The sequence below is a fragment of the Xylocopa sonorina genome, unplaced genomic scaffold (genome assembly GCF_050948175.1).
Source record: "Xylocopa sonorina isolate GNS202 unplaced genomic scaffold, iyXylSono1_principal scaffold0014, whole genome shotgun sequence".
Classification (NCBI taxonomy): domain Eukaryota; kingdom Metazoa; phylum Arthropoda; class Insecta; order Hymenoptera; family Apidae; genus Xylocopa; species Xylocopa sonorina.
Window position 1 is genome coordinate 1,497,946 of NW_027490090.1, and position 18,434 is coordinate 1,516,379.

General features: G+C 36.0%; 4 protein-coding genes across 5 annotated transcripts; all 4 read left to right on the top strand.

Moving 5' to 3' along the window:
• Positions 1–522: 522 nt before the first annotated feature.
• LOC143431812 (uncharacterized) lies at positions 523–1,852 on the top strand. Of its 2 annotated transcripts, none has more exons than XM_076908753.1 (5): positions 523–671; positions 827–1,047; positions 1,118–1,205; positions 1,280–1,510; positions 1,701–1,852. In XM_076908753.1, exons 2-5 carry the CDS (start codon positions 833–835, stop codon positions 1,812–1,814), a joined length of 648 nt encoding a protein of 215 aa, XP_076764868.1. In that variant the 5' UTR covers positions 523–671; positions 827–832; the 3' UTR covers positions 1,815–1,852. The 2 variants fall into 2 exon arrangements, with proteins under 2 accessions (XP_076764868.1, XP_076764869.1); XM_076908754.1 differs by having other exon boundaries at positions 534–569.
• Positions 1,853–3,899: 2,047 nt separating this feature from the next.
• Positions 3,900–5,618, top strand: LOC143431743 (dynein light chain Tctex-type 5). Its single transcript, XM_076908687.1, has 3 exons — positions 3,900–4,046; positions 4,159–4,352; positions 5,453–5,618. The coding sequence occupies exons 1-3, from the start codon at positions 3,900–3,902 to the stop codon at positions 5,616–5,618; spliced, it is 507 nt and encodes a 168-aa protein (XP_076764802.1).
• A 3,084-nt stretch (positions 5,619–8,702) lies between these two features.
• LOC143431744 (multiple inositol polyphosphate phosphatase 1-like) lies at positions 8,703–11,016 on the top strand. Its single transcript, XM_076908688.1, has 8 exons — positions 8,703–8,877; positions 9,184–9,315; positions 9,381–9,574; positions 9,646–9,768; positions 9,841–9,976; positions 10,050–10,260; positions 10,330–10,539; positions 10,602–11,016. Exons 1-8 carry the CDS (start codon positions 8,703–8,705, stop codon positions 10,750–10,752), a joined length of 1,332 nt encoding a protein of 443 aa, XP_076764803.1. The 3' UTR covers positions 10,753–11,016.
• Positions 11,017–13,164: 2,148 nt separating this feature from the next.
• On the top strand, positions 13,165–18,434 carry LOC143431709 (multiple inositol polyphosphate phosphatase 1). The gene is made up of 9 exons (XM_076908648.1): positions 13,165–13,287; positions 15,532–15,716; positions 15,812–15,943; positions 16,336–16,529; positions 16,610–16,720; positions 17,059–17,203; positions 17,261–17,471; positions 17,549–17,758; positions 18,197–18,434. The coding sequence occupies exons 2-9, from the start codon at positions 15,554–15,556 to the stop codon at positions 18,432–18,434; spliced, it is 1,404 nt and encodes a 467-aa protein (XP_076764763.1). The 5' UTR covers positions 13,165–13,287; positions 15,532–15,553.

The following is an 18,434-nucleotide window of genomic DNA, read 5'->3' on the forward strand; positions in this document are numbered from 1 at the left end:
AATATTAATTTGTAAATTTCTAAAGTATTATTTTGCAACTTTCTAAACTATTATTTTACAAATTTCTAAAGTATTCTTTTACAAATTTCTAAAGTATAATTTTGCAAATTTCTAAACTATTATTTTGCAAATTTTTAAAGTATTATTTTACAAATTTCTAAAGTGTGATTTTACAAATTTCTAAAGTATTCTTTTACAAATTTCCAAACTATTATTTTGCAAATTTCTAATGTATTATTTTGCAAATTTCCAAACTAATTATTTCTAATTTCGGGGAAGTCCACCACAAACTTCAATGCTACCAACCAGCAGCAACTTTGGTCCACTCGAACTAGTGCCCTTAACTTACCCTAAAGCATTAAACATTTTCTGTTAATCCTCACATTCCGTCCCACAATCTCCTCCTTTTTGATCCCTAAAATCAATCCACAAATTAAAACCTCGACTTTCATGAAAATAATATTAATTACAGATCTCGATGCGCGTGTTTCGTTGACGAAACTCGAGCCCAAGAGTCGATCAATAAGTGGACGCGGGCTTTATTTTACCTAGCAGAGTCCACTCAGTCAGTAAGCATCCTCAGCGACGCATTATGTTTCGGTAATCAACGCAGTTTCTTCGTTTTCGTCTCTAATTTAATCAATCCTCTTATTTAACTAATTTAACAAACCGTGAGTACCATCAGTAAACTTAATTCCAGAGAAAAAATTTCTTTCCACCTAAATCTTGAACCTGCGAACACAAATAACACATAAATTGATTAAACAATTAGTTTGCGGCTGAAAATATTTAGAATAATACTCACAGAGTGCTGCGATCGTTGCAGAGAAAAATGGTAACGCTAGACGAGAGCTGGAAGGAGGCAACCGATGGGTTGGACAGCGGTGTCTGTGATACGTGGCTGGCGAAGCTGCAGGAGGCTTACTCGGAGGAGAAGCGCACCTACCACAATTTAGATTCGCTGCGCGACAAGTTCAATTGTTACTACGAGATTAAGGACAACCTGAAGAACCCGCAAGCTGTGCTTCTTGCCTTATTTTTCCAGAAGTAAGTAACGTCAAGAGCACCGCGACGAGGATCCAGAGACTGTGTCGAGTAAACTGCAATTGTGTTATAGCTTTGAATATGATCCCAAAGCTTTAGATGGCGAGAACAAGAATTTAGAGCACTTCAACGCGTTCGCCGACGAGGCTGAGATCCCTGCTGTAATTATTCTGTTTTCTTTCAAAGCTTGCTTAATGATGATCAGAGAAATGTACGTTATTTTCTGTACACGCAGGATGCGCAGCTGAGAGAAGAGACCTGCGAGCTTCTGAAAGTGGCTGCAACGCACAGCACGGATGCACACAAAATCGGAGGCGCCTTCGGTGGTGAAGATGCTCATTACTTTCTGGATTTGGACATGGCTGTGCTGGGCTCCTCTCCGGAAGCTTACGCTGATTACAAAGAGAAGATACGGGGAGAGTATTCTTTCCTTAGCGAGCCAATGTACACTGCGTTGCGTTTAAAGGTAACGCCAGCCTCTATTAATTACGATGCGCTGAAGATTTATGCTAAAACGTAAACTGCGCACCCTTTATTAAGCTGAGAATAAAACTGAAACATCAAATTTAAAATAGAAGGGACGTAGACTTATTTCTACAGTATTTTCTGGTGCGTCTTGTACATTGTTTTCTAATTAGTTTTTAATTGTATATCAGGTGTTGCAGAACTTCGTGCAGATCCCAAATATCTTCGCCACGAAGGAGTTCCGTGAGAAATATGAGGAGCAAGCCCGACAGAACATCCAAGCCGAAGTTGAATTGTTGTCTTAATAAATTAATGACTAATTAAGGAATTTTATGGAGCGACGGATGTATCCTTGTTGTCAGATATGTTTATTATTTAATGATTAAATGGGAGAACGATTTTCGAGTACCACCAAACTCTTTTACCGTAGACTTTGGTCACACCACGTAGAGTGAAGGTAGCACGAATGTATATTTTCTGTATTAGCATCCACTGCGATGACAACGTCGCACAGAAATGTAATATATCGTTAGGTATCAGGTACATCCGTGTCCCACGTTTAGCATTAAAACTGTTCGAGCAGCGTTGGAGTTCTCGTAACGAGAGAAATTGCGAAGGCAGACCTTCTGCTGTTGAGTCAACGATACGAATGTATATTTGTATGCTACTGTGGCTCTGTTTTAACATTTCCACATTCGTCTATCGGTTTACTTTCTTTCTGTAACGTGTTTCCAGTCGGAGAATAAAATGTGCAATTCCATTTGGTCAGATTTTTGTATTAATAATATAAATTGTCTTATACGATACTTGCGAAAGGTGTTAAGGAATTTCTATGTTATTCGACTGATTTTAAATGTTGTCGCATCGAATTAAATACCAGTCAGTTTCAGATGCGAAACAATCGATGAAAATGAAACTAGAAAAATTGTTGACGTATCATTTACATCATTTATTCTCGATAACTAATCAAATTGACGAATATGCTGTGAGATATACAAAATAATAGGAATATTTATACATTATTTTAGGCTTCTATCTCTTTAATTGAACGCAATTATTTCGACTTGTAACGAATTTATAATAAAATAGATTCAATACTGTGTTATTTCAGCTTTATATCGTCTGTTTATTAATTTAAGTAAGCAATGTAACCTAAATTTTCTGTTTAACCTAACCCAATTTAACCTAAAAATGTAATACACGTAACTAATGGCGGTTTATAGTGGTGGAGCTTGGTTAAGATAATTGTTAGTCTCTGTTTTAAAATTCTGTAAAAGAAAGCAAACATGTTTCATTCAGAAATTTGATAAAATCTTTATTTTTTTCATTTTTTAAGTGCAGCGCAAAATGAAAACATCCTTCCTTTAGCGAGCCAGAGGCGGTACTGCGGGAGCGACAGTACCTCCCCACCCTTGCAGCATTATACGCGCATGCGCAGAACAGTCAAACGCCATGTTGGAACTGCGAAGCGCGCAATTTTATAACGCGCATTCATTCGATTATTTAAAATAGCTCGATACGATATATATCGATATTTTGAATTTGAATGGTTCTTCTGCGCACAGCTTCTGCGCATGCGCGCGCACTGCGCACTAGTTCGATTATTTGAAATAGTTCGATACTTTGAATTTGAATGGTTCTTCTGCGCGCAGCTTCTGCGCATGCGCGCGCACTGCGCACTAGTTCGATTATTTGAAATAGTTCGATACGATATATATCGATGTAGATCGATACTTTGAATTTGAATGATTCTTGTGCGCACAGCTTCTGCGCATGCGTGCGCACTGCGCACTAGTTCGATTATTTAAAATAGTTCGATACAATATATATCGATATAGATCGATACTTTGAATTTGAATGGTTCTTATGCGCACAGTTTCTGCGCATGCGTGCGTATTAATTCGATTATTTGAAATAGTTCAATACGATATATATCGATATAGATTTGAATGGTTCTTATGCCTGTACTCCTCTATTTCGAAACCAATTAGAAGTTAATTACTGAAATTGATGGCTATTTGTAGATTCGAATTCTCTTTTTCTAAAATTTTAACTTTGGAAAGGAAGACACGTGTAATATATACAAAAGACGATGAAAATATTAATATTAATGTTAGTATAACTAGAAAGTATCGATTACGCTTTCATGGAATTGATCAATCAACTCTATTTAGTCTGGTTTCTAAGTAACCATCTAAGACAATATTGTCTGTGTAGTTACGAGCCAAAGAAACATTTCTAACACAAGTTTACCTATAATAATCACTATAGTTGTGAATAATTAACATATAAATTTTACTAAGTGGTGCACACAGCTGTATTTTTAATTCTACCTGTTTTCATCTGAGATTTTTAATCATATTCGTTATTTAATCTTCATAATTCCAATTATGGAGGAAAATCATTTAATAAATTGTGATAACGAGGTGATAATATTCTATTACATAAATCTGTTATATTCTACGATTAATAACTTAAAGTTAATGTTACTCGCATTTGAAAGATATATTTTAGAAATTTTTAGACTGAACTTTAAAGCAATTTGTTGAAAGAAAAAAAGTAAAAAAGGACTCTCGTTGTTCTTAGATTACAAAGCACTCGAACGAATCGATAATTACTTCTATTCTCAACGCTTTCTAATTTTTTCAGGTGCTCAAATACCAGAACGCTTACCGATTAACAGCTTACAATCCTTTCAAGGTAGATCCTGTGGATAAAATCGTGAAAACGACGATGATTACCAATCTGGAGGATATCTCTTACGATCCTGTGAACTGTCCAAAAATTTGTGAATCCATAGCAGTGGATATTAGAGAGAAGATAAGGAAGCTCAATTTCGACAGGTGAATTAATTAATTGATGTTATTATGCTGACAGTGTTCAGAGTTATGTTGGCTGGAATATTCAAGGACGATCAGCTGTTCTTCACATACAGAGTGTTACACAAAAAACCACTTAATATTCATATACCATATAAAAAAGAATTTTAATTTAGTGGTTCAAGAATGACATTTTTTTGTTTCTTTCTTGATATACAGGGTGTCCAAAAAAACCCACTCAACTTTTATATGATACAAAAACTACACTGTACCAAGTAAAAAAGTATTTTAGTTTTGTTGCTTAATAATAGCATGTCTTCGTTATTTTTAATATACAGGGTGTCAAAAAAAAACCACACAACTTTTATATGAAACATAGGATACACTGTACCAAATAAAAAAGTATTTTAGTTTTGTCGCTTAAGAATAACATATTTTTGTTATTTTTAATATACAGGGTGTCCAAAAAAAAACCACTCAACTTTTATATGGAACATAGAATAAACTGTACCAAATAAAAAAGAATTTTAATTTAGTGGTTCAAGAATGACATTTTTGTTTCTTTCTTAATATACAGGGTGTCCAAAAAAAAACCACTCAACTTTTATATAGTACATAAAATACACTGCACCAAATAAAAAAGAATTTTAGTTTTGTTGCTTAATAATAGCGTGTCTTCGTTATTTTTAATATACTGGGTGTCCGAAAAAAACCACTCAACTTTTATATTGAACACAAAATAAACTGTACCAAATAAAAAAGTATTTTAGTTTTGTTGCTTAAGAATATTCCAACTATCTTCGTAATTTTTAATATACAGGGTGTCAAAAAAAAAAAATTTTTGAATCCTCCATATTTCGTTGCTAAATAATTCGTACACCATTTACATCTTCACAATTAAACAATGAAGATTAAAAAGCTGTTTGTGATCGACGAATAACCAAAACAGCTCCAGATACGTATTATTTGGACACACTGTACGTTCGAGCACGTAATTATCCTCATTGATCATTGTATCACCGTTATTTTCGTAGTCGCAGTCGCTGCAGTCAATTTTCCTCGAAACTGAATCGAGTAAAGCGTACGACGACATTAATATACCGGGTGGTACGTTTCGTTTTCAGATACAAGATCGTGGTGATCGTGACGATCGCTGAGAAGGCGAGTCAATCGTTGCAGTCGTCGATGGGATTCCTTTGGGACGCGAAACGGGACAATTATTCGACGTTCGCGTACGAAGCTCGAACATTTCACGCCAGTTGTTGCGTACTCGGTTTGTACTACGAGTAAATGGAAAATTGCCACCCGTTAGATCGTGATTCGCGTCCAATTGCACGTATAAATTGGAGCTGATGAATAAACATAAGTCCATCCGGATTTTAATCGGATCACGATGCGAAATCGACGAAGCAGATATTAAAAATATGTACGTGTCATTTGCATACTTGATTGAATTCAGTGAAGCGGCAGGAAGACAAGATTTTTTCCTCTTTTTTCTCTTTTGAGAACCGGTTCATTATACAACCGCTAGATGAAGATTAGAATGTAAGTGTAAAGAAGTAACGGAGAACAGACACCGCTTGGTGATTTGTGAGTAACTATTTGTAAGTAACATTAGTGATAATATGATATAATGAATATTACGAATTATTAATAATAATAGCAGCAAAAGAAATATTGTGATAACAGCAGTAGCAATATTGGAATAAAAGCAATAGCCATATAGGAAAAGCAGTAGCAATATTGAAAGAAAAGCAGTAGCACTATTGGAATAATAGCAATAAAAATATTGGAATAATAACAATGGCAATATTTTCATAAAAGCAATTGCAATATTTTAATAAAAGCAATAGCAGTGTTGTAAGGATAGCAATAGCTATATTGGAATAAAAGCAGTGGCAATATTGGAATAATAGCAAGAGCAGTATTGGAATAAAAGCAGTAGCAATATTGGTATAATAGCAAAAGCAAAAATAACAATATGCAATAATAGCAAAAGTAATAGTAGCGGAAGCAATATTAGAATAATTGAAATAACAATAACAGCAATAAGAATAAAAGAAATAACAATAATAGCAGTAGCAGTAATATCAATATTAATAATAATACTAACAGTAATATTAATAAGAATAATAAGAATAATAATAATAACAGTAATAATAATAAGAATAATAAGAAGAATAATAATAGCAGTAATAATAGTACAAATAATAATAGTAATAATAATACAAATAATGATAGTAATACTAGCGCAAATAGTAACAGTAATAATACTACAAATAGCAATAGTAATAATACTACAAATAGTAATAGTAATACCAGCAACAGTAACGATAACAGCAACAATAAGAAAACTCTGCTACGAATAACACTAATAACATTTCCTAACAATAAACTAAATATTCCTAATTAAAGACCACATAAAAAAGAAATAATATCATCATTAATAATTAAAACCTTCCTATTATTTCCTAAATTAATATAACAAATACTCCTCAATATTCAACACACAAATACACACATACCATCAACCTACACAAAATACCAGGTAAACGATAAAAAAAATTTAGTTAAGTACAGAAAAGAAAAAAATCTGGTTGATCCTTCTGAACCAGTTCCTTCGTAGAAATAAGTGCTCGAGCGATGCAAATACATACAGATGGAACAGGTTCTGGGATTACTGTAAACTTCTCTGTATATTACTCGTGTAGGAGTACAAAGATATACCTACGCGGCTAAAACGAGGACTATAAAAGGGGATCCTTCGAGGCTGAGCATCAGAGGACAATTCGCAAGTCCTACTTTCCTTCGAGCAACGCGAAGAAACGTTCACCAAGTGGATTCTGATTCATCAGCTGTTCTCCAAGCGATATCTCGAGTCTGCTCGTCGAGTCGGATACAAACAAGAGTTTCACGCCAGATTGGTAAGATTGCGCCGTGCTTTTAAGATCCAAGATTTCTCTGAAGAAATCTGTGAAAAATTTTAGAGCTGATTTATCAGTTTATCGATGATATCGATTTTCAAAGAACTCGACTACGTGTGCCTCGTGCCTCGAGATAACGAGGACGTTGCTCTGATAAGCAGAGGAATAATGCAAACGTGACAGTAAAAACGCACGTGGATATTGACGCAATTGTAGCCAAGGATTGAATTCAGAGGACCTTCGTTTATTGTTGATAAAATTGCTGGAATTTTAATTAATAAATCTCTGTTCTCGATTTGCACTTTTATCGTTGGCATTTGTAGAAAATTGTCTGATTTAATTTATAATATTTATAATATATTCTGGTTTAATTTAATTTAATTTATAATATTTATAATATTAAACTTTACTAGTTTAATTTATAATATTTATAGTACTAAACTTTACTAATTTAATTTATAATATTTAAAGTTTGTCCTTCGTTGTTTGCTTTCATGAATTTTCTAAATTGCTCTCAAATTTTTTAAGCATTGTACACTATTTTTTTTTATAAATTTTGATGTCTTCAATTTGATATAAATATAAATCAGAGTTAATTAATAACAAATAGCATTAGCTATAATAGGAATAACAATAAATACAATAGCAATATTGAAGTAATAGCAATAGCAATATTGAGATAATAGCAATAAGCAATTATATTAAACAATATTAACAATAGCAATAAATAAAGATATCGCACATCAGTTGATTCTTCTCATTAGCACACGTGCCCACCTTGAATTATCGAGCTGTTCATTAGCCATTCGAATTTACATTCAAGTATGTATAATGGAATCCAATTAATCATCAATTTGGGGCTATTAATAGGATCCAGGCTTGATAGTTTCCTCATAAATACAAGGAAACATTGAGTTTATTATATTGTTATCGCTGAATCGTGGCACGTCAATGATTAGTCTTTAAACATCTGTGAAGAGCATCGCACGTGAGTACCACTTGTGCCATTTAACGCATTTTTTTAATTACTTTTTGCTCGATAATTTCATCAATTCTCAGTATTTTTCAGCAAATTTTTCTCTAACGATTCTACACAGTTTAAACAATTTATATTCACCCTTTTGCAAAGAAAAAATTCATACTTTGGTAAATTAAATTCACATTTTTCCCCCTAAAAAAAAATTTATCCATTTGTAGATCAAAATCGTATTTTTATAAATTAAATTCACACTTTTGCAAATTGAATTCGCCCTTTTGCAAACGAAATTCACTCTCTGCAAAGTTAAATTCAATTTATTAGTTGCGTTCCTCGCGAGAGAGCGAATTTAAGTCCCAAAAGAGTGAGTTTAATTTGTAAAAAATTGAAATTAAAATTATTAATACTGTAATTTCACAAATAAATGAATTCCTCTTCTGTTTTAAATTTCAGATACAGCATAGATTCAAGAGAATGTTCGATACGAAGGTCACAGTCGTACTAATCACCCTTTGCTTCACTCGATCAGCTTTAAGCGATGCTGAAGCCAATTACTGCTACGCTGATGACAAGAATCCTTATCTCCTTCATTCAACGACCACAGCTTACGAGGTTGAGCATGGTTTAATCGCGAATACCACTCTGCCAAGTAAATAATAATATCCATTTAATTTACAATCGCACAAGATGAAATGAAAGAAGGATTTAAAAACCATTTTAAGTCAGCGTGCGCAAATGATGGAAGCTTATGAGTCCAACGGATCCTCTCAGCCATTAACAGAAGGATTAAAAACCATTTATGACTCTTTCTTCCTGGTTCTTATTTTAATCTCAGCTGTTAGAGTCAGAACTCTTTCATTTCGCTCCATCTGTAACCGAACACTCAGCACAAGACATTATATTTTATGCAATAACGAATTCTCAAGTTTATACCTTCCATTTTATCCTCAAACAGATTGCAAGCCGATACAAATTTGGATGCTTGCCAGACACGGCACTCGTTATCCCACCAAAGATGAGATTCACAGTATGAAGCATAATTTGCCAGAGATTCAGCGCAGTATCTTAGAAAACTCCGAAGCAGGAAGTAAGGAAAAAAAAATATATTCGATGACTCGTAACTAATTCTCACTCTTGCGTAATTTGTCGTAGATGGCAGTTTGTGTCAGAAAGACCTGGAGAAGCTGAAATCATGGAAACTGGACTCGAATGTTAATAAAAATAATAGAAAGTTCCTAACGAAGCAGGGAGAAGAGGATCTGTTGCAGCTCGGCAGGCGTTTCAAGCATTATTTCCCTGATCTCCTGCAATCTTATCCACCAGATGTCTTAGAAGATAAATACAAAGTAATTAAGCGATACGTAAGATTTCTATTCTCGCTTAATTGATTACTCGATGCTTATTTTCTTCTGCGCAGTTCAGATCCACGGATACACAGAGAACGATAGCTAGCATGAAAAACTTTATCAGTGGTCTCTTTGGTAATATTACTGTCAATAACACGGTGGTAGTGCCAACTGCTGAGGATGTTCTGTTGAAGGTTCGCAAGAGCAATTACTCAGCGAAATTAATTTTCAATTTGGTCGTACGATGAGTAGAGATGTTCTTTCAGCTGTACAAAATTTGCAAGCCATGGTTGGACCAAGGAAATAACTCTGAAGCTGATAAGTTCGCGAGCAGTCCAATATATGGCCAAGTACTCGCCGACATTAGTCAACGGCTTGGATTTTCGCGAAGCCTTTCACATGGTATGCGATGATCCTGAACGAGCACTTTTAAACCCGTATCAGCACTTTAACTGGACTAATCAATTCAATCTAGACGATGTTCGAGTTATGCACATTGCATGCGCTTATGAGAGCGCTTGGAACATCAAAGAACGGTCTCCCTGGTGCGCAGCATTTATGAAAGACCAGCTGAAGGTATTCGAGTACGAGAGAGACCTGCATTACTATTATTACGCCAGCTATGGGCGAAACCTGAGCAATATTATCGGATGCCCTCTGGTGCAGGACATGTTCAAGCATTTCACGTAATTGTTACTAAAATTATCACGAGTAAAAATAATGTTTCAGTTTATTTGATTAAAAATGATATTTAGGGAAGTCGAGAGGGGCGAATCGAGCGCAGAACCTCAGGGTATCTTCTACTTCAGCCACAGTTCAGCTCTGCAGCTGTTTTTCACTGCCATGGGCATCGCTAAGGACTCTGTGCCTTTGAAAGCCTCCAATTTTGAAAGCATGAGGGACAGAAAGTGGGATACCTCTCATATCGTGCCATTCGCTACAAACATCGCTGCCATTTTTTACAAGTAAGCCTGCGGTTACTCTAAATTCGGTTTCAATTAGTTGCAACGCTTGTTCTCTGTTTCAGATGCGACTCGTCGAGCAAAGTTCGATTTTACTTGAACGAGAAGCCTCTGGACTTCGAGGGCTGCGAGGACGGCGTCTGCGATTGGGAATACCTGAAGAAGAGGCTGGAGCCTAGCTTATTGAATTGTAACATAGACTTTTGTTTCAAATGATTCTGTAACAGCTTCAGACTCGATGGAATAACACGATAACAGTAAGAACGATCCTGTCCGAGTGATTGCGAGGCGTATCAGATTTGCTTTCGTCAGAGATCGCAGAGGCAACGAAGCTGAACGATCTTGGACAACGCACAAGCTAGCGTGACGAAATACGTGCTCGTGCAATTATACCACCTTGGAGGTTTCACTGCGTTTAACAGATATTATCTCTCCCTCTGATCCTCGTCCGCCTATCTTCGAGTTGTACAAGCAGAGTCGATTGCGAGAGCGGTGAAAAGAAATTAGAATTAATAACCAGCTTCTTCGATGCTCGTACGCTGAACAAAAGAGTACACAGTGTTACGTGGAGCAGAGGTTCCCAACCAATCTCTTCCATTTTATTCTATAAATGTTAAATAGGGTTAAAAGAGTGGATAAAACCACCAAGTATCGAGTATCGAGTGATTATAGTTACCATTGGCTAAGAAAAGGCTAAATTCTCGTGGCAATTTCAACATTGTCGACGAATAACCAAAATTAATGGCGCTGCCTGCTGCAAAAAATGATTAGCCTTCGTTTTGAGAAGAAACAGACGTAGTTTTATTCAGAAATCGATGAAATTTTAGTTATTTACGTGTTTAGACGTTTTTAAAAGGAGCGTAAAAAAGTTACGTCCTTCCTTTAGCACGCCTGAGGCAGCACTGCGCGAGCGACAGCGATCGCGCTGGCTCGCAGCGTCGCGCGCATGCGCAGAAGAGCTGAACTACACAGCGTTGGAACTGTGACGCGCATAGTCCTAAAACGACTGAAATAACGTTCAAAATGAATTTTATATTTCTTTTTAAAGAAGAAAAGTATTCTATAAACGTTTACGCATCGCTACGTACCTTTTTTTCTTATTGTTTCATTCATAAATAGCGAGAATAGTTGAAACTTACTTCTTGCTGTTTTTAACATTTTTATTTATTAAGTTTTCTGTTTTTGGTTCGTCAGAGCGTGCGAATATGATGTTTTACAGCTGAAATATTAAGATTGATGTGTTAGTAATTGCTGTGGTGCTGAATTATCGTTAATTTTACGTTTGTTGTATTTTTTTTAATTTTTTCTTTGTTAAATTTTGTAGTACAGCGTTCGTTTTTATTGCAGTTCCGCTGTTGTGTGTTTTTATTGAGGTTTAAAATGTATGTCCCATGTATGTAGGAGTCAACGAGGCTTAGCAAGCTTATGTCAGTGGTAACTGAATTACCATGACGAATCGCGAACATAATAGAAATTTCTATTTAAATGATGCAACGAGTAATAATCTCGTACTTGAAATGTTAACTTGAAAATTGGTCTAAAACACTTCTTTTGTTATTCGAATTCTTAAATTAATCTTGAAAAACTTTAGTGTTTAGTTATTAATGAAAAAGAGCAGAATATTTGTCATATTCAAAAATCAAAAATTCCTTAATTCCTCTAGTTCTTAATTTAATTAAAAAAAAAAGATTGTTATCTCCAAAGTATTTCAAATAAAATTATAGACCTTTAAGAGAATATTAAAGCTTAGTTACCAATAAAAAAAAAATAGAATATTTATTATAAAAAAACTTGAGAAACCTAAAATCAAATCTTCCTTAATTCCTCAAATTCTCAACTTAATCTCCAAAGTATTTCAATTTTTTATTTTAAATAAAATTAAAGATCTTTAAGAGAATATTAATGCTTTCTTATTAATAAAAAAAAATAACTTGAGGTATTAAATAAAATTAAAGATTTTTAAGAGAATATTAAAACTCTCTTATCAATAAAAAAAAAGAACAGAATATATATTAGAAGAGAACTTAATAAATCTAAAATCAAATCTCCCTTAATTCCTCAATTTCTCAAGCTCTTAATCTCCAAAGTACTTCAAATTTCTGTTACCAAATGACTACTACCACAACGAAACCCAGAATATTAATTACAACAGGTGAGCAACTCTCAGTTGCGACTTCTAAAACCCTTTATCGATCGTCGTAGCAGAAAGTAACGAGCCTGACGATTTTATAGGAGCACTGTGGTACCGTGCAAGAGACGAGCGGCTCGCAAAACTGTAACACAAGCACAGTCCACGGTGTTTATCGCTGAAACTATACTTTTCCAGAGTATACACCGTCGGGATCAACGAAGCTCGACGACCTTATGGCAGTGCCGCACAGGCTGCTGTCAGGAAAGGTGTTTCGCGATCGTCTCGCAGACGATTATGTGCATTCGAGGCTGTTCGACGACTCGTTTCCATTCGCTGCGGTGAGACTGTGGCCCTCAGTGACTCGAAAACGACCAATCTAAAATTGTAAAAAATAAAAAACAGCATCTACTCTCGTCGTGCCTTTTAAATGGAAGCTTAAACGGTCTGAAACAGAGCTCTGAACTCTGATCTGGTTCCAGTTCGAGGGTGGGACCAACGTAATGATCCTGTTTTTAAGTCCCAGCGAGGAAGATCGATCGTGTCTGCTATGAAACATTGACAGAATCCCGTTCGAGCGTCGAAGAGGGCAAGGCACTCCAGCGATCCGGAACAAGTGAAAAGTATTACTCTCTCTCTCTCTCTTTCTGCCTTTTTCTAACGCTAGCCGCTCCACTTAACGCACTAAAACAGCAATCGTCGATTCTCTAACAGTATCTTACCTTTAAGAAACTATTCTGCACGATTCTGCGTGGTTACAGCAATTACAGCTGCGAATTTTGCAACGACGAGTACAGAGAAAAAGTGAAATCGTTGGTGTAGCGTCAAGAAAAGTCGTGAAAGCGAGACGCGGATGAAACAGGGCGACAAAATCGGTTCCATTCGAGCCACGAATGGCATGCAGTTCACCATAGGACTCCATTTGAATAAATAGACTGCTCTGTGGACAATTAAATCGGCTTCGATGGCTATTGCGGCGGTCGTCGAGCATGACGTTCGCGTCCTACTTCTGTTCTTCATTGTCAAATCGAAATTTACTGTCCGTTATTCGATGCTCGTTATATTTTTTTTAGAATAATAGCGTAACGTCGTCGAGGTTTATCCGGAAGAATCAGATCTGTGCCAGGCTTGCGCGACGCTTCTGCACTTGCGGACACAAGACATTAACAATAAGTAGGACAAGTAGACTTATTAGACTGAGGGAAGGCTTCGCTAATCAAGCCTCAGCCAATTACGTTATCGTGAACGTTACTTATCCCTGAATTGGCCTTTTAACAGCCTCTCCCGCCCTCGCGCATAGGTTCTTAATGATTCTCAGCCAGCCTGAAACAGAAAATCGACCATTGCCGCGTTTGTCGTTCGCGAGACGATGTTAACAGGGAAATTAGCAGCTTACATTGTTACAGTTACACTTGAAAATCGCTTGAGAAGTTAAGGAGTTGCGCAGCAGAACTCGAGATCTCGCTGCAACCTGTTTTCTTATGCAACACAGCTGCTCGTTCGTCATCGACTACAGCAAACAAACACTGTCCACCAACGGATGGTAATTTTTTTTTTGTCTAAATACGAGCCAGTGGACAGTTTCTAGGAAATTCGATTCCTATTCCGCTCGCGAACGGTTTGTGTACACTGAGGCTCTTGGCTTTCACGTTTCACAAGTATATTCTGCGTCTATCGTTAACCTTCACGCGCGAATATCTATTTCACGCAGGTGTTTAAGTCGTTGGGCAAAAAAAATGTGTACATTCACGCTGGAAATATCTGTTATTCAATGGTCAGTTGTAGCGTTTTAATGCACAAAGATTTATGGATTATGTAAACAGCTGTAATTACCTGTTGTTTGAAAAATTGAACAAGGATAAATATGCGATTGGTTGCATAAGATCTATTTTACGTGTAGTTGGTTGCAATTTATAAATCCGGCAGTAAAGTAACATGTGACATCAGCGCAGGAAAAGGTAGGTTTACTGCTCGCTGTGCGCCGACGAAACAAAGCGTTTTATGAATTCTGAGAATTTATCAAACGGGCCTGGGTCGTTGTTACTAATTTTTTCTGACTCAGGTAGACAATATAGGGTGTTTAAAAAATTGTATCGCGACTGATTTGATGATTATTTTGCATTTAAAAATAAGTTTAATATCTTTTTACTGAAAGTTTTGTTTTTGAAAGAAATGAATTTGAAATTAGTTTTTCTGACTGAAACGTTGTTCTTCTAACTGAAATATATAATATAGAGTGTTCCAAGAATCATATTGCAATTGATTTAATAATAAGTTTGCATCTAAAAGTAAGTTTAACATTTTTTTTACTGAAAGCTTTGTTTTTCAAACAAATAGTACAAAATTAGTTTTTCTGACTGAAACTTAGTTTTTTTTATTTAAATTTATAATATTAGGTGTTTCAAGAATCATATTGCAACTGATTTAACAATAATTTTGCATATAAAAATAAGTTTAACATTTTTTTATTGAAAGCTTTGTTTTTAAAAGAAATGAGTTCAAAAATGGTTTTTCTGAGTGAAACGTAGCTTTTTTGATTTAAATTTATAATATTAGGTGTTCTAAGAATTGTATTGCAACTGATTTAGTAATAATTTTGCATCTAAAAATATGTTTAATATTTTTTTACTGAAAGCTTCGTTTTCGAACAGAACGAGTTCGAAATTAGTTTTTCTGACTGAAACAAATAGCAAAGGACGTCTCAAAAACAAGAAAAGACGTTTATCTAATGAAACCAGACAAATTTTTAAATTCTCTTTTACCGAGAACAAAGTTTTAAGTAAAAAAAGTTATTTCTTTCATTCGACTTGTATTTGCTTGTGTCACGATTTTCAACTTAACTTAAAAATTCCCATCTCCTCTTGCAGATCTAGTTAGCGACGTATTAAAATGAATGCACCAGTGCTACTGCTGATTTTTTTAATAAATCACGTTTACACACGCGACCATGACTTCTGTTTCACGGACGAGAAGGATTCGTACCTGTACATGGCCACCAAAACTGCCTACCATTTTGTTCACGCGGGAAAAACTCGATTCCAAGATGTACCTAGTAAGCAAACAATAAATCTAGCTAATAAACACACGTTTATGCACAGTTTGTCAAATGTTTACTGAGAAATCATTAAAATTTGAATCACGTTATAGACTGCCGTGCAGAACAAATTTGGATGTTCGCTACACATGGCACACAGTGTCCAACAGAAGCAGAAATTACAGAAATGCTCACTCTAACAGAACTTCAGACTCAAATCATTAACAATCACGAAGCACGGAACAGTAAGTACATTTCTTCCCAAAATTATAAAAACAGAAGTTAATAAATTAAGAATTGTTGGTCTCTTAAGTTCCAACTAACAACAGAATTTAACTACATTTAAGTTTCAACAGTGAGTAGATTTTTTCACCAAATAATAAAAGCAGAAGTTAATAAACTAAAGATTGTTGGTCTCGATTTAAGTTTCGTTAGGAGAAGTACTTTGGTAGAAGAGAACGCAAGCAGGTAATTCAGGTCATTGACACCTTTCTGTATCGATCTTGGCCACGCGTAGTTTTACATGTTGATCAATAGTCATATTTCCAGTGGTTGACTTCAGATTTATTGATTCGTCGCGCGAGCCTGCCTCGTCGATTTCGAACCAAGTCCCTCAGAGTCCTCTTTTTTTTTTCAGATGGTCGCATGTGCAACAGCGATTTGGAGTATCTGAAGAAATGGAAGCCAAACGAGTACCTCGTAACCGAGAGAGCTGAAGATCTGACGCCACAAGGCGTCGAGGACATGAAACTGCTCGCTGGACGTTTGTTAAGCAATTTTCCACAGCTTCTGCAATCTAGCAGCGAGAACAGAACGTCTAAAGAATATGTAGTAAATATCTTTCACAATATATCAGATTTTTACAATTACTTTGTTTATTGGATTACTTAAAATGAAAAAATTGCTTTCAGTTTAAAACCACAGACGCTCGTGGCGGTATGGAAGACTTTATGAACAAATTGTTTGGTGATAGACACGCTATAGAGGCAGAACAAGTTTCTTTGAATGATACTTTGCTTACAGTAAGTTACTTATCCAACAGACATTAATTAATTATAAATCACAGCATAAATGCAGTGACAATAATTAATAATGTCTACTGTACAACTCAGAAGATATCAAAAATCTTTTTAGAGGAGCTGGTATTATTTATTTGGCTCTGAAATTAATAAAGAATAAATAATAGTTTGTACAATAAAAAAAGCAGAAATGCTAGAAAATAGTTTGCAGAGTGAAAGAATAAAAAATAGCAGATCTGTGCTCAGCAAAAATGCAATCTTCTCCTCACTTTTTAATGCTAAAATAATAATATTAATGGTAATAATACTAAAATAATAAAAATGATGAATTCTTCCATCAGATGCACAAATCATGCGACACATGGGACAACAGAGGAAGCAACATCTCGATGGAGGAGGTGACCAGGTTCGAAGAGGGTCCAGAGTTTCAGAGCCTGATACAAAACGTCAGCAGACGCCTTGGCTTTCTGTACAACATCTCCAAAGGTAATCGCAATTTTTCTGCCGTTCTTCTCAGCTTCATTGGCAATTTTTACCTTCCAGAGTCGATTCTGACGATGTACAATATGTGTCGCTACGAGAAGGCTTGGGCAGTGGTGCAACTCTCAGCCTGGTGCGCCGCTTTCAGCAAGGAGGAGCTTCGTGTGCTGGAATATCGCGAGGATCTCTATTATTACTACAAAGCCGGATACGGACGTGAAATCAACGCGCTGCTGGGCTGCACTCTTTTGCAAGATATGATGAATCACTTCTGGTAAGTCCATCCGCTTCCTTCGATCGAGTTTCCATCTGCTATCGCACTAATACGACTCGTTAACTCGTTAATTCCAGGAAAGTCGAGCTGGACAAGGACTCGAGCGAACCCAAAGCAGTGTTTTACTTCAGCGATATCATAAGCCTGCAAAATCTGCTAACCACGTTGAACATCAACAAGGATCAGACGCAGTTAACCGCTTACAATTACAAGGATATGGCGAAACGACAGTGGAGGACGTCGTTCATGTCCTCTTTCTCAGCGAACCTTATCGCTGTGTTTTACAGGTACAGCTTGGATTTAATTATTAAGCTCAACAAACTAAAAGAACTTAATTTTTAACTGGACTTTTGCTTGCAAAATTCTCTGAGCCCAAATTAAATAAATTGCTCTCAAGTCAGAGGACTGGTCTTTAAACCGGATTTTTGCAAAATTCTCTGAGCTCAGATTAAATAAATTGCTCTCAAGTCAGAGGACTGGTCTTAACTTAATCTTGAAACAGGATGTTTGCAAAATTCTCTGAGCTTAGATTAAATAAATTGCTCTCAAGTCAGAGGACTGGTCTTTAAACTGAATATTTGCAAAATTCTTTAAGTCTAAATTAAATAAATTGCTCTCAAGTCAGAGGACTGGTCTTTAAACTGGATGTTTGCAAAATTCTCTGAGCTCAGATTAAACAAATTGGACTCAAATCAGAGAGCTGATTCCGCTATTTTCATTAACAGATGCGACAGCAGCAGCGAACCAAACAAAGTGATGTTTTACTTGGCTGAGAAGCTGGTCCTGCTCGACGGATGCGACGTGGGCCTGTGCGATTGGGAATACCTGAAGCAGAAGTTCAATCCAGTCCTCAAGCATTGCAATCTCAACGTCTGCTGGAGCGGAAACGGCGTCGTCTCTGCGCCAAATCTGCTGCTCCTCCTCCTCCTCTCATGCTTCTCTCTAGTCTTCGCGCAGAAATAG

Excerpts from the sequence above, each read along its gene's own strand:
- LOC143431812 (XM_076908753.1), top strand. The coding sequence starts at position 833 with ATGGTAACGCTAGACGAGAGCTGGAAGGAGGCAACCGATGGGTTGGAC. Across the intron at positions 1,048-1,117 it reads CTTGCCTTATTTTTCCAGAA|CTTTGAATATGATCCCAAAG; the intron begins GTAAGTAACGTC and ends ATTGTGTTATAG. Across the intron at positions 1,206-1,279 it reads ACGAGGCTGAGATCCCTGCT|GATGCGCAGCTGAGAGAAGA; the intron begins GTAATTATTCTG and ends CTGTACACGCAG.
- LOC143431743 (XM_076908687.1), top strand. The coding sequence starts at position 3,900 with ATGGAGGAAAATCATTTAATAAATTGTGATAACGAGGTGATAATATTC. Across the intron at positions 4,047-4,158 it reads TTTTTAGACTGAACTTTAAA|GTGCTCAAATACCAGAACGC; the intron begins GCAATTTGTTGA and ends TAATTTTTTCAG. Across the intron at positions 4,353-5,452 it reads AGGAAGCTCAATTTCGACAG|ATACAAGATCGTGGTGATCG; the intron begins GTGAATTAATTA and ends TTTCGTTTTCAG.
- LOC143431744 (XM_076908688.1), top strand. The coding sequence starts at position 8,703 with ATGTTCGATACGAAGGTCACAGTCGTACTAATCACCCTTTGCTTCACT. Across the intron at positions 8,878-9,183 it reads CGCGAATACCACTCTGCCAA|ATTGCAAGCCGATACAAATT; the intron begins GTAAATAATAAT and ends ATCCTCAAACAG. Across the intron at positions 10,540-10,601 it reads ATCGCTGCCATTTTTTACAA|ATGCGACTCGTCGAGCAAAG; the intron begins GTAAGCCTGCGG and ends TCTCTGTTTCAG.
- LOC143431709 (XM_076908648.1), top strand. The coding sequence starts at position 15,554 with ATGAATGCACCAGTGCTACTGCTGATTTTTTTAATAAATCACGTTTAC. Across the intron at positions 17,472-17,548 it reads GATATGATGAATCACTTCTG|GAAAGTCGAGCTGGACAAGG; the intron begins GTAAGTCCATCC and ends CGTTAATTCCAG. Across the intron at positions 17,759-18,196 it reads CTTATCGCTGTGTTTTACAG|ATGCGACAGCAGCAGCGAAC; the intron begins GTACAGCTTGGA and ends TTTCATTAACAG.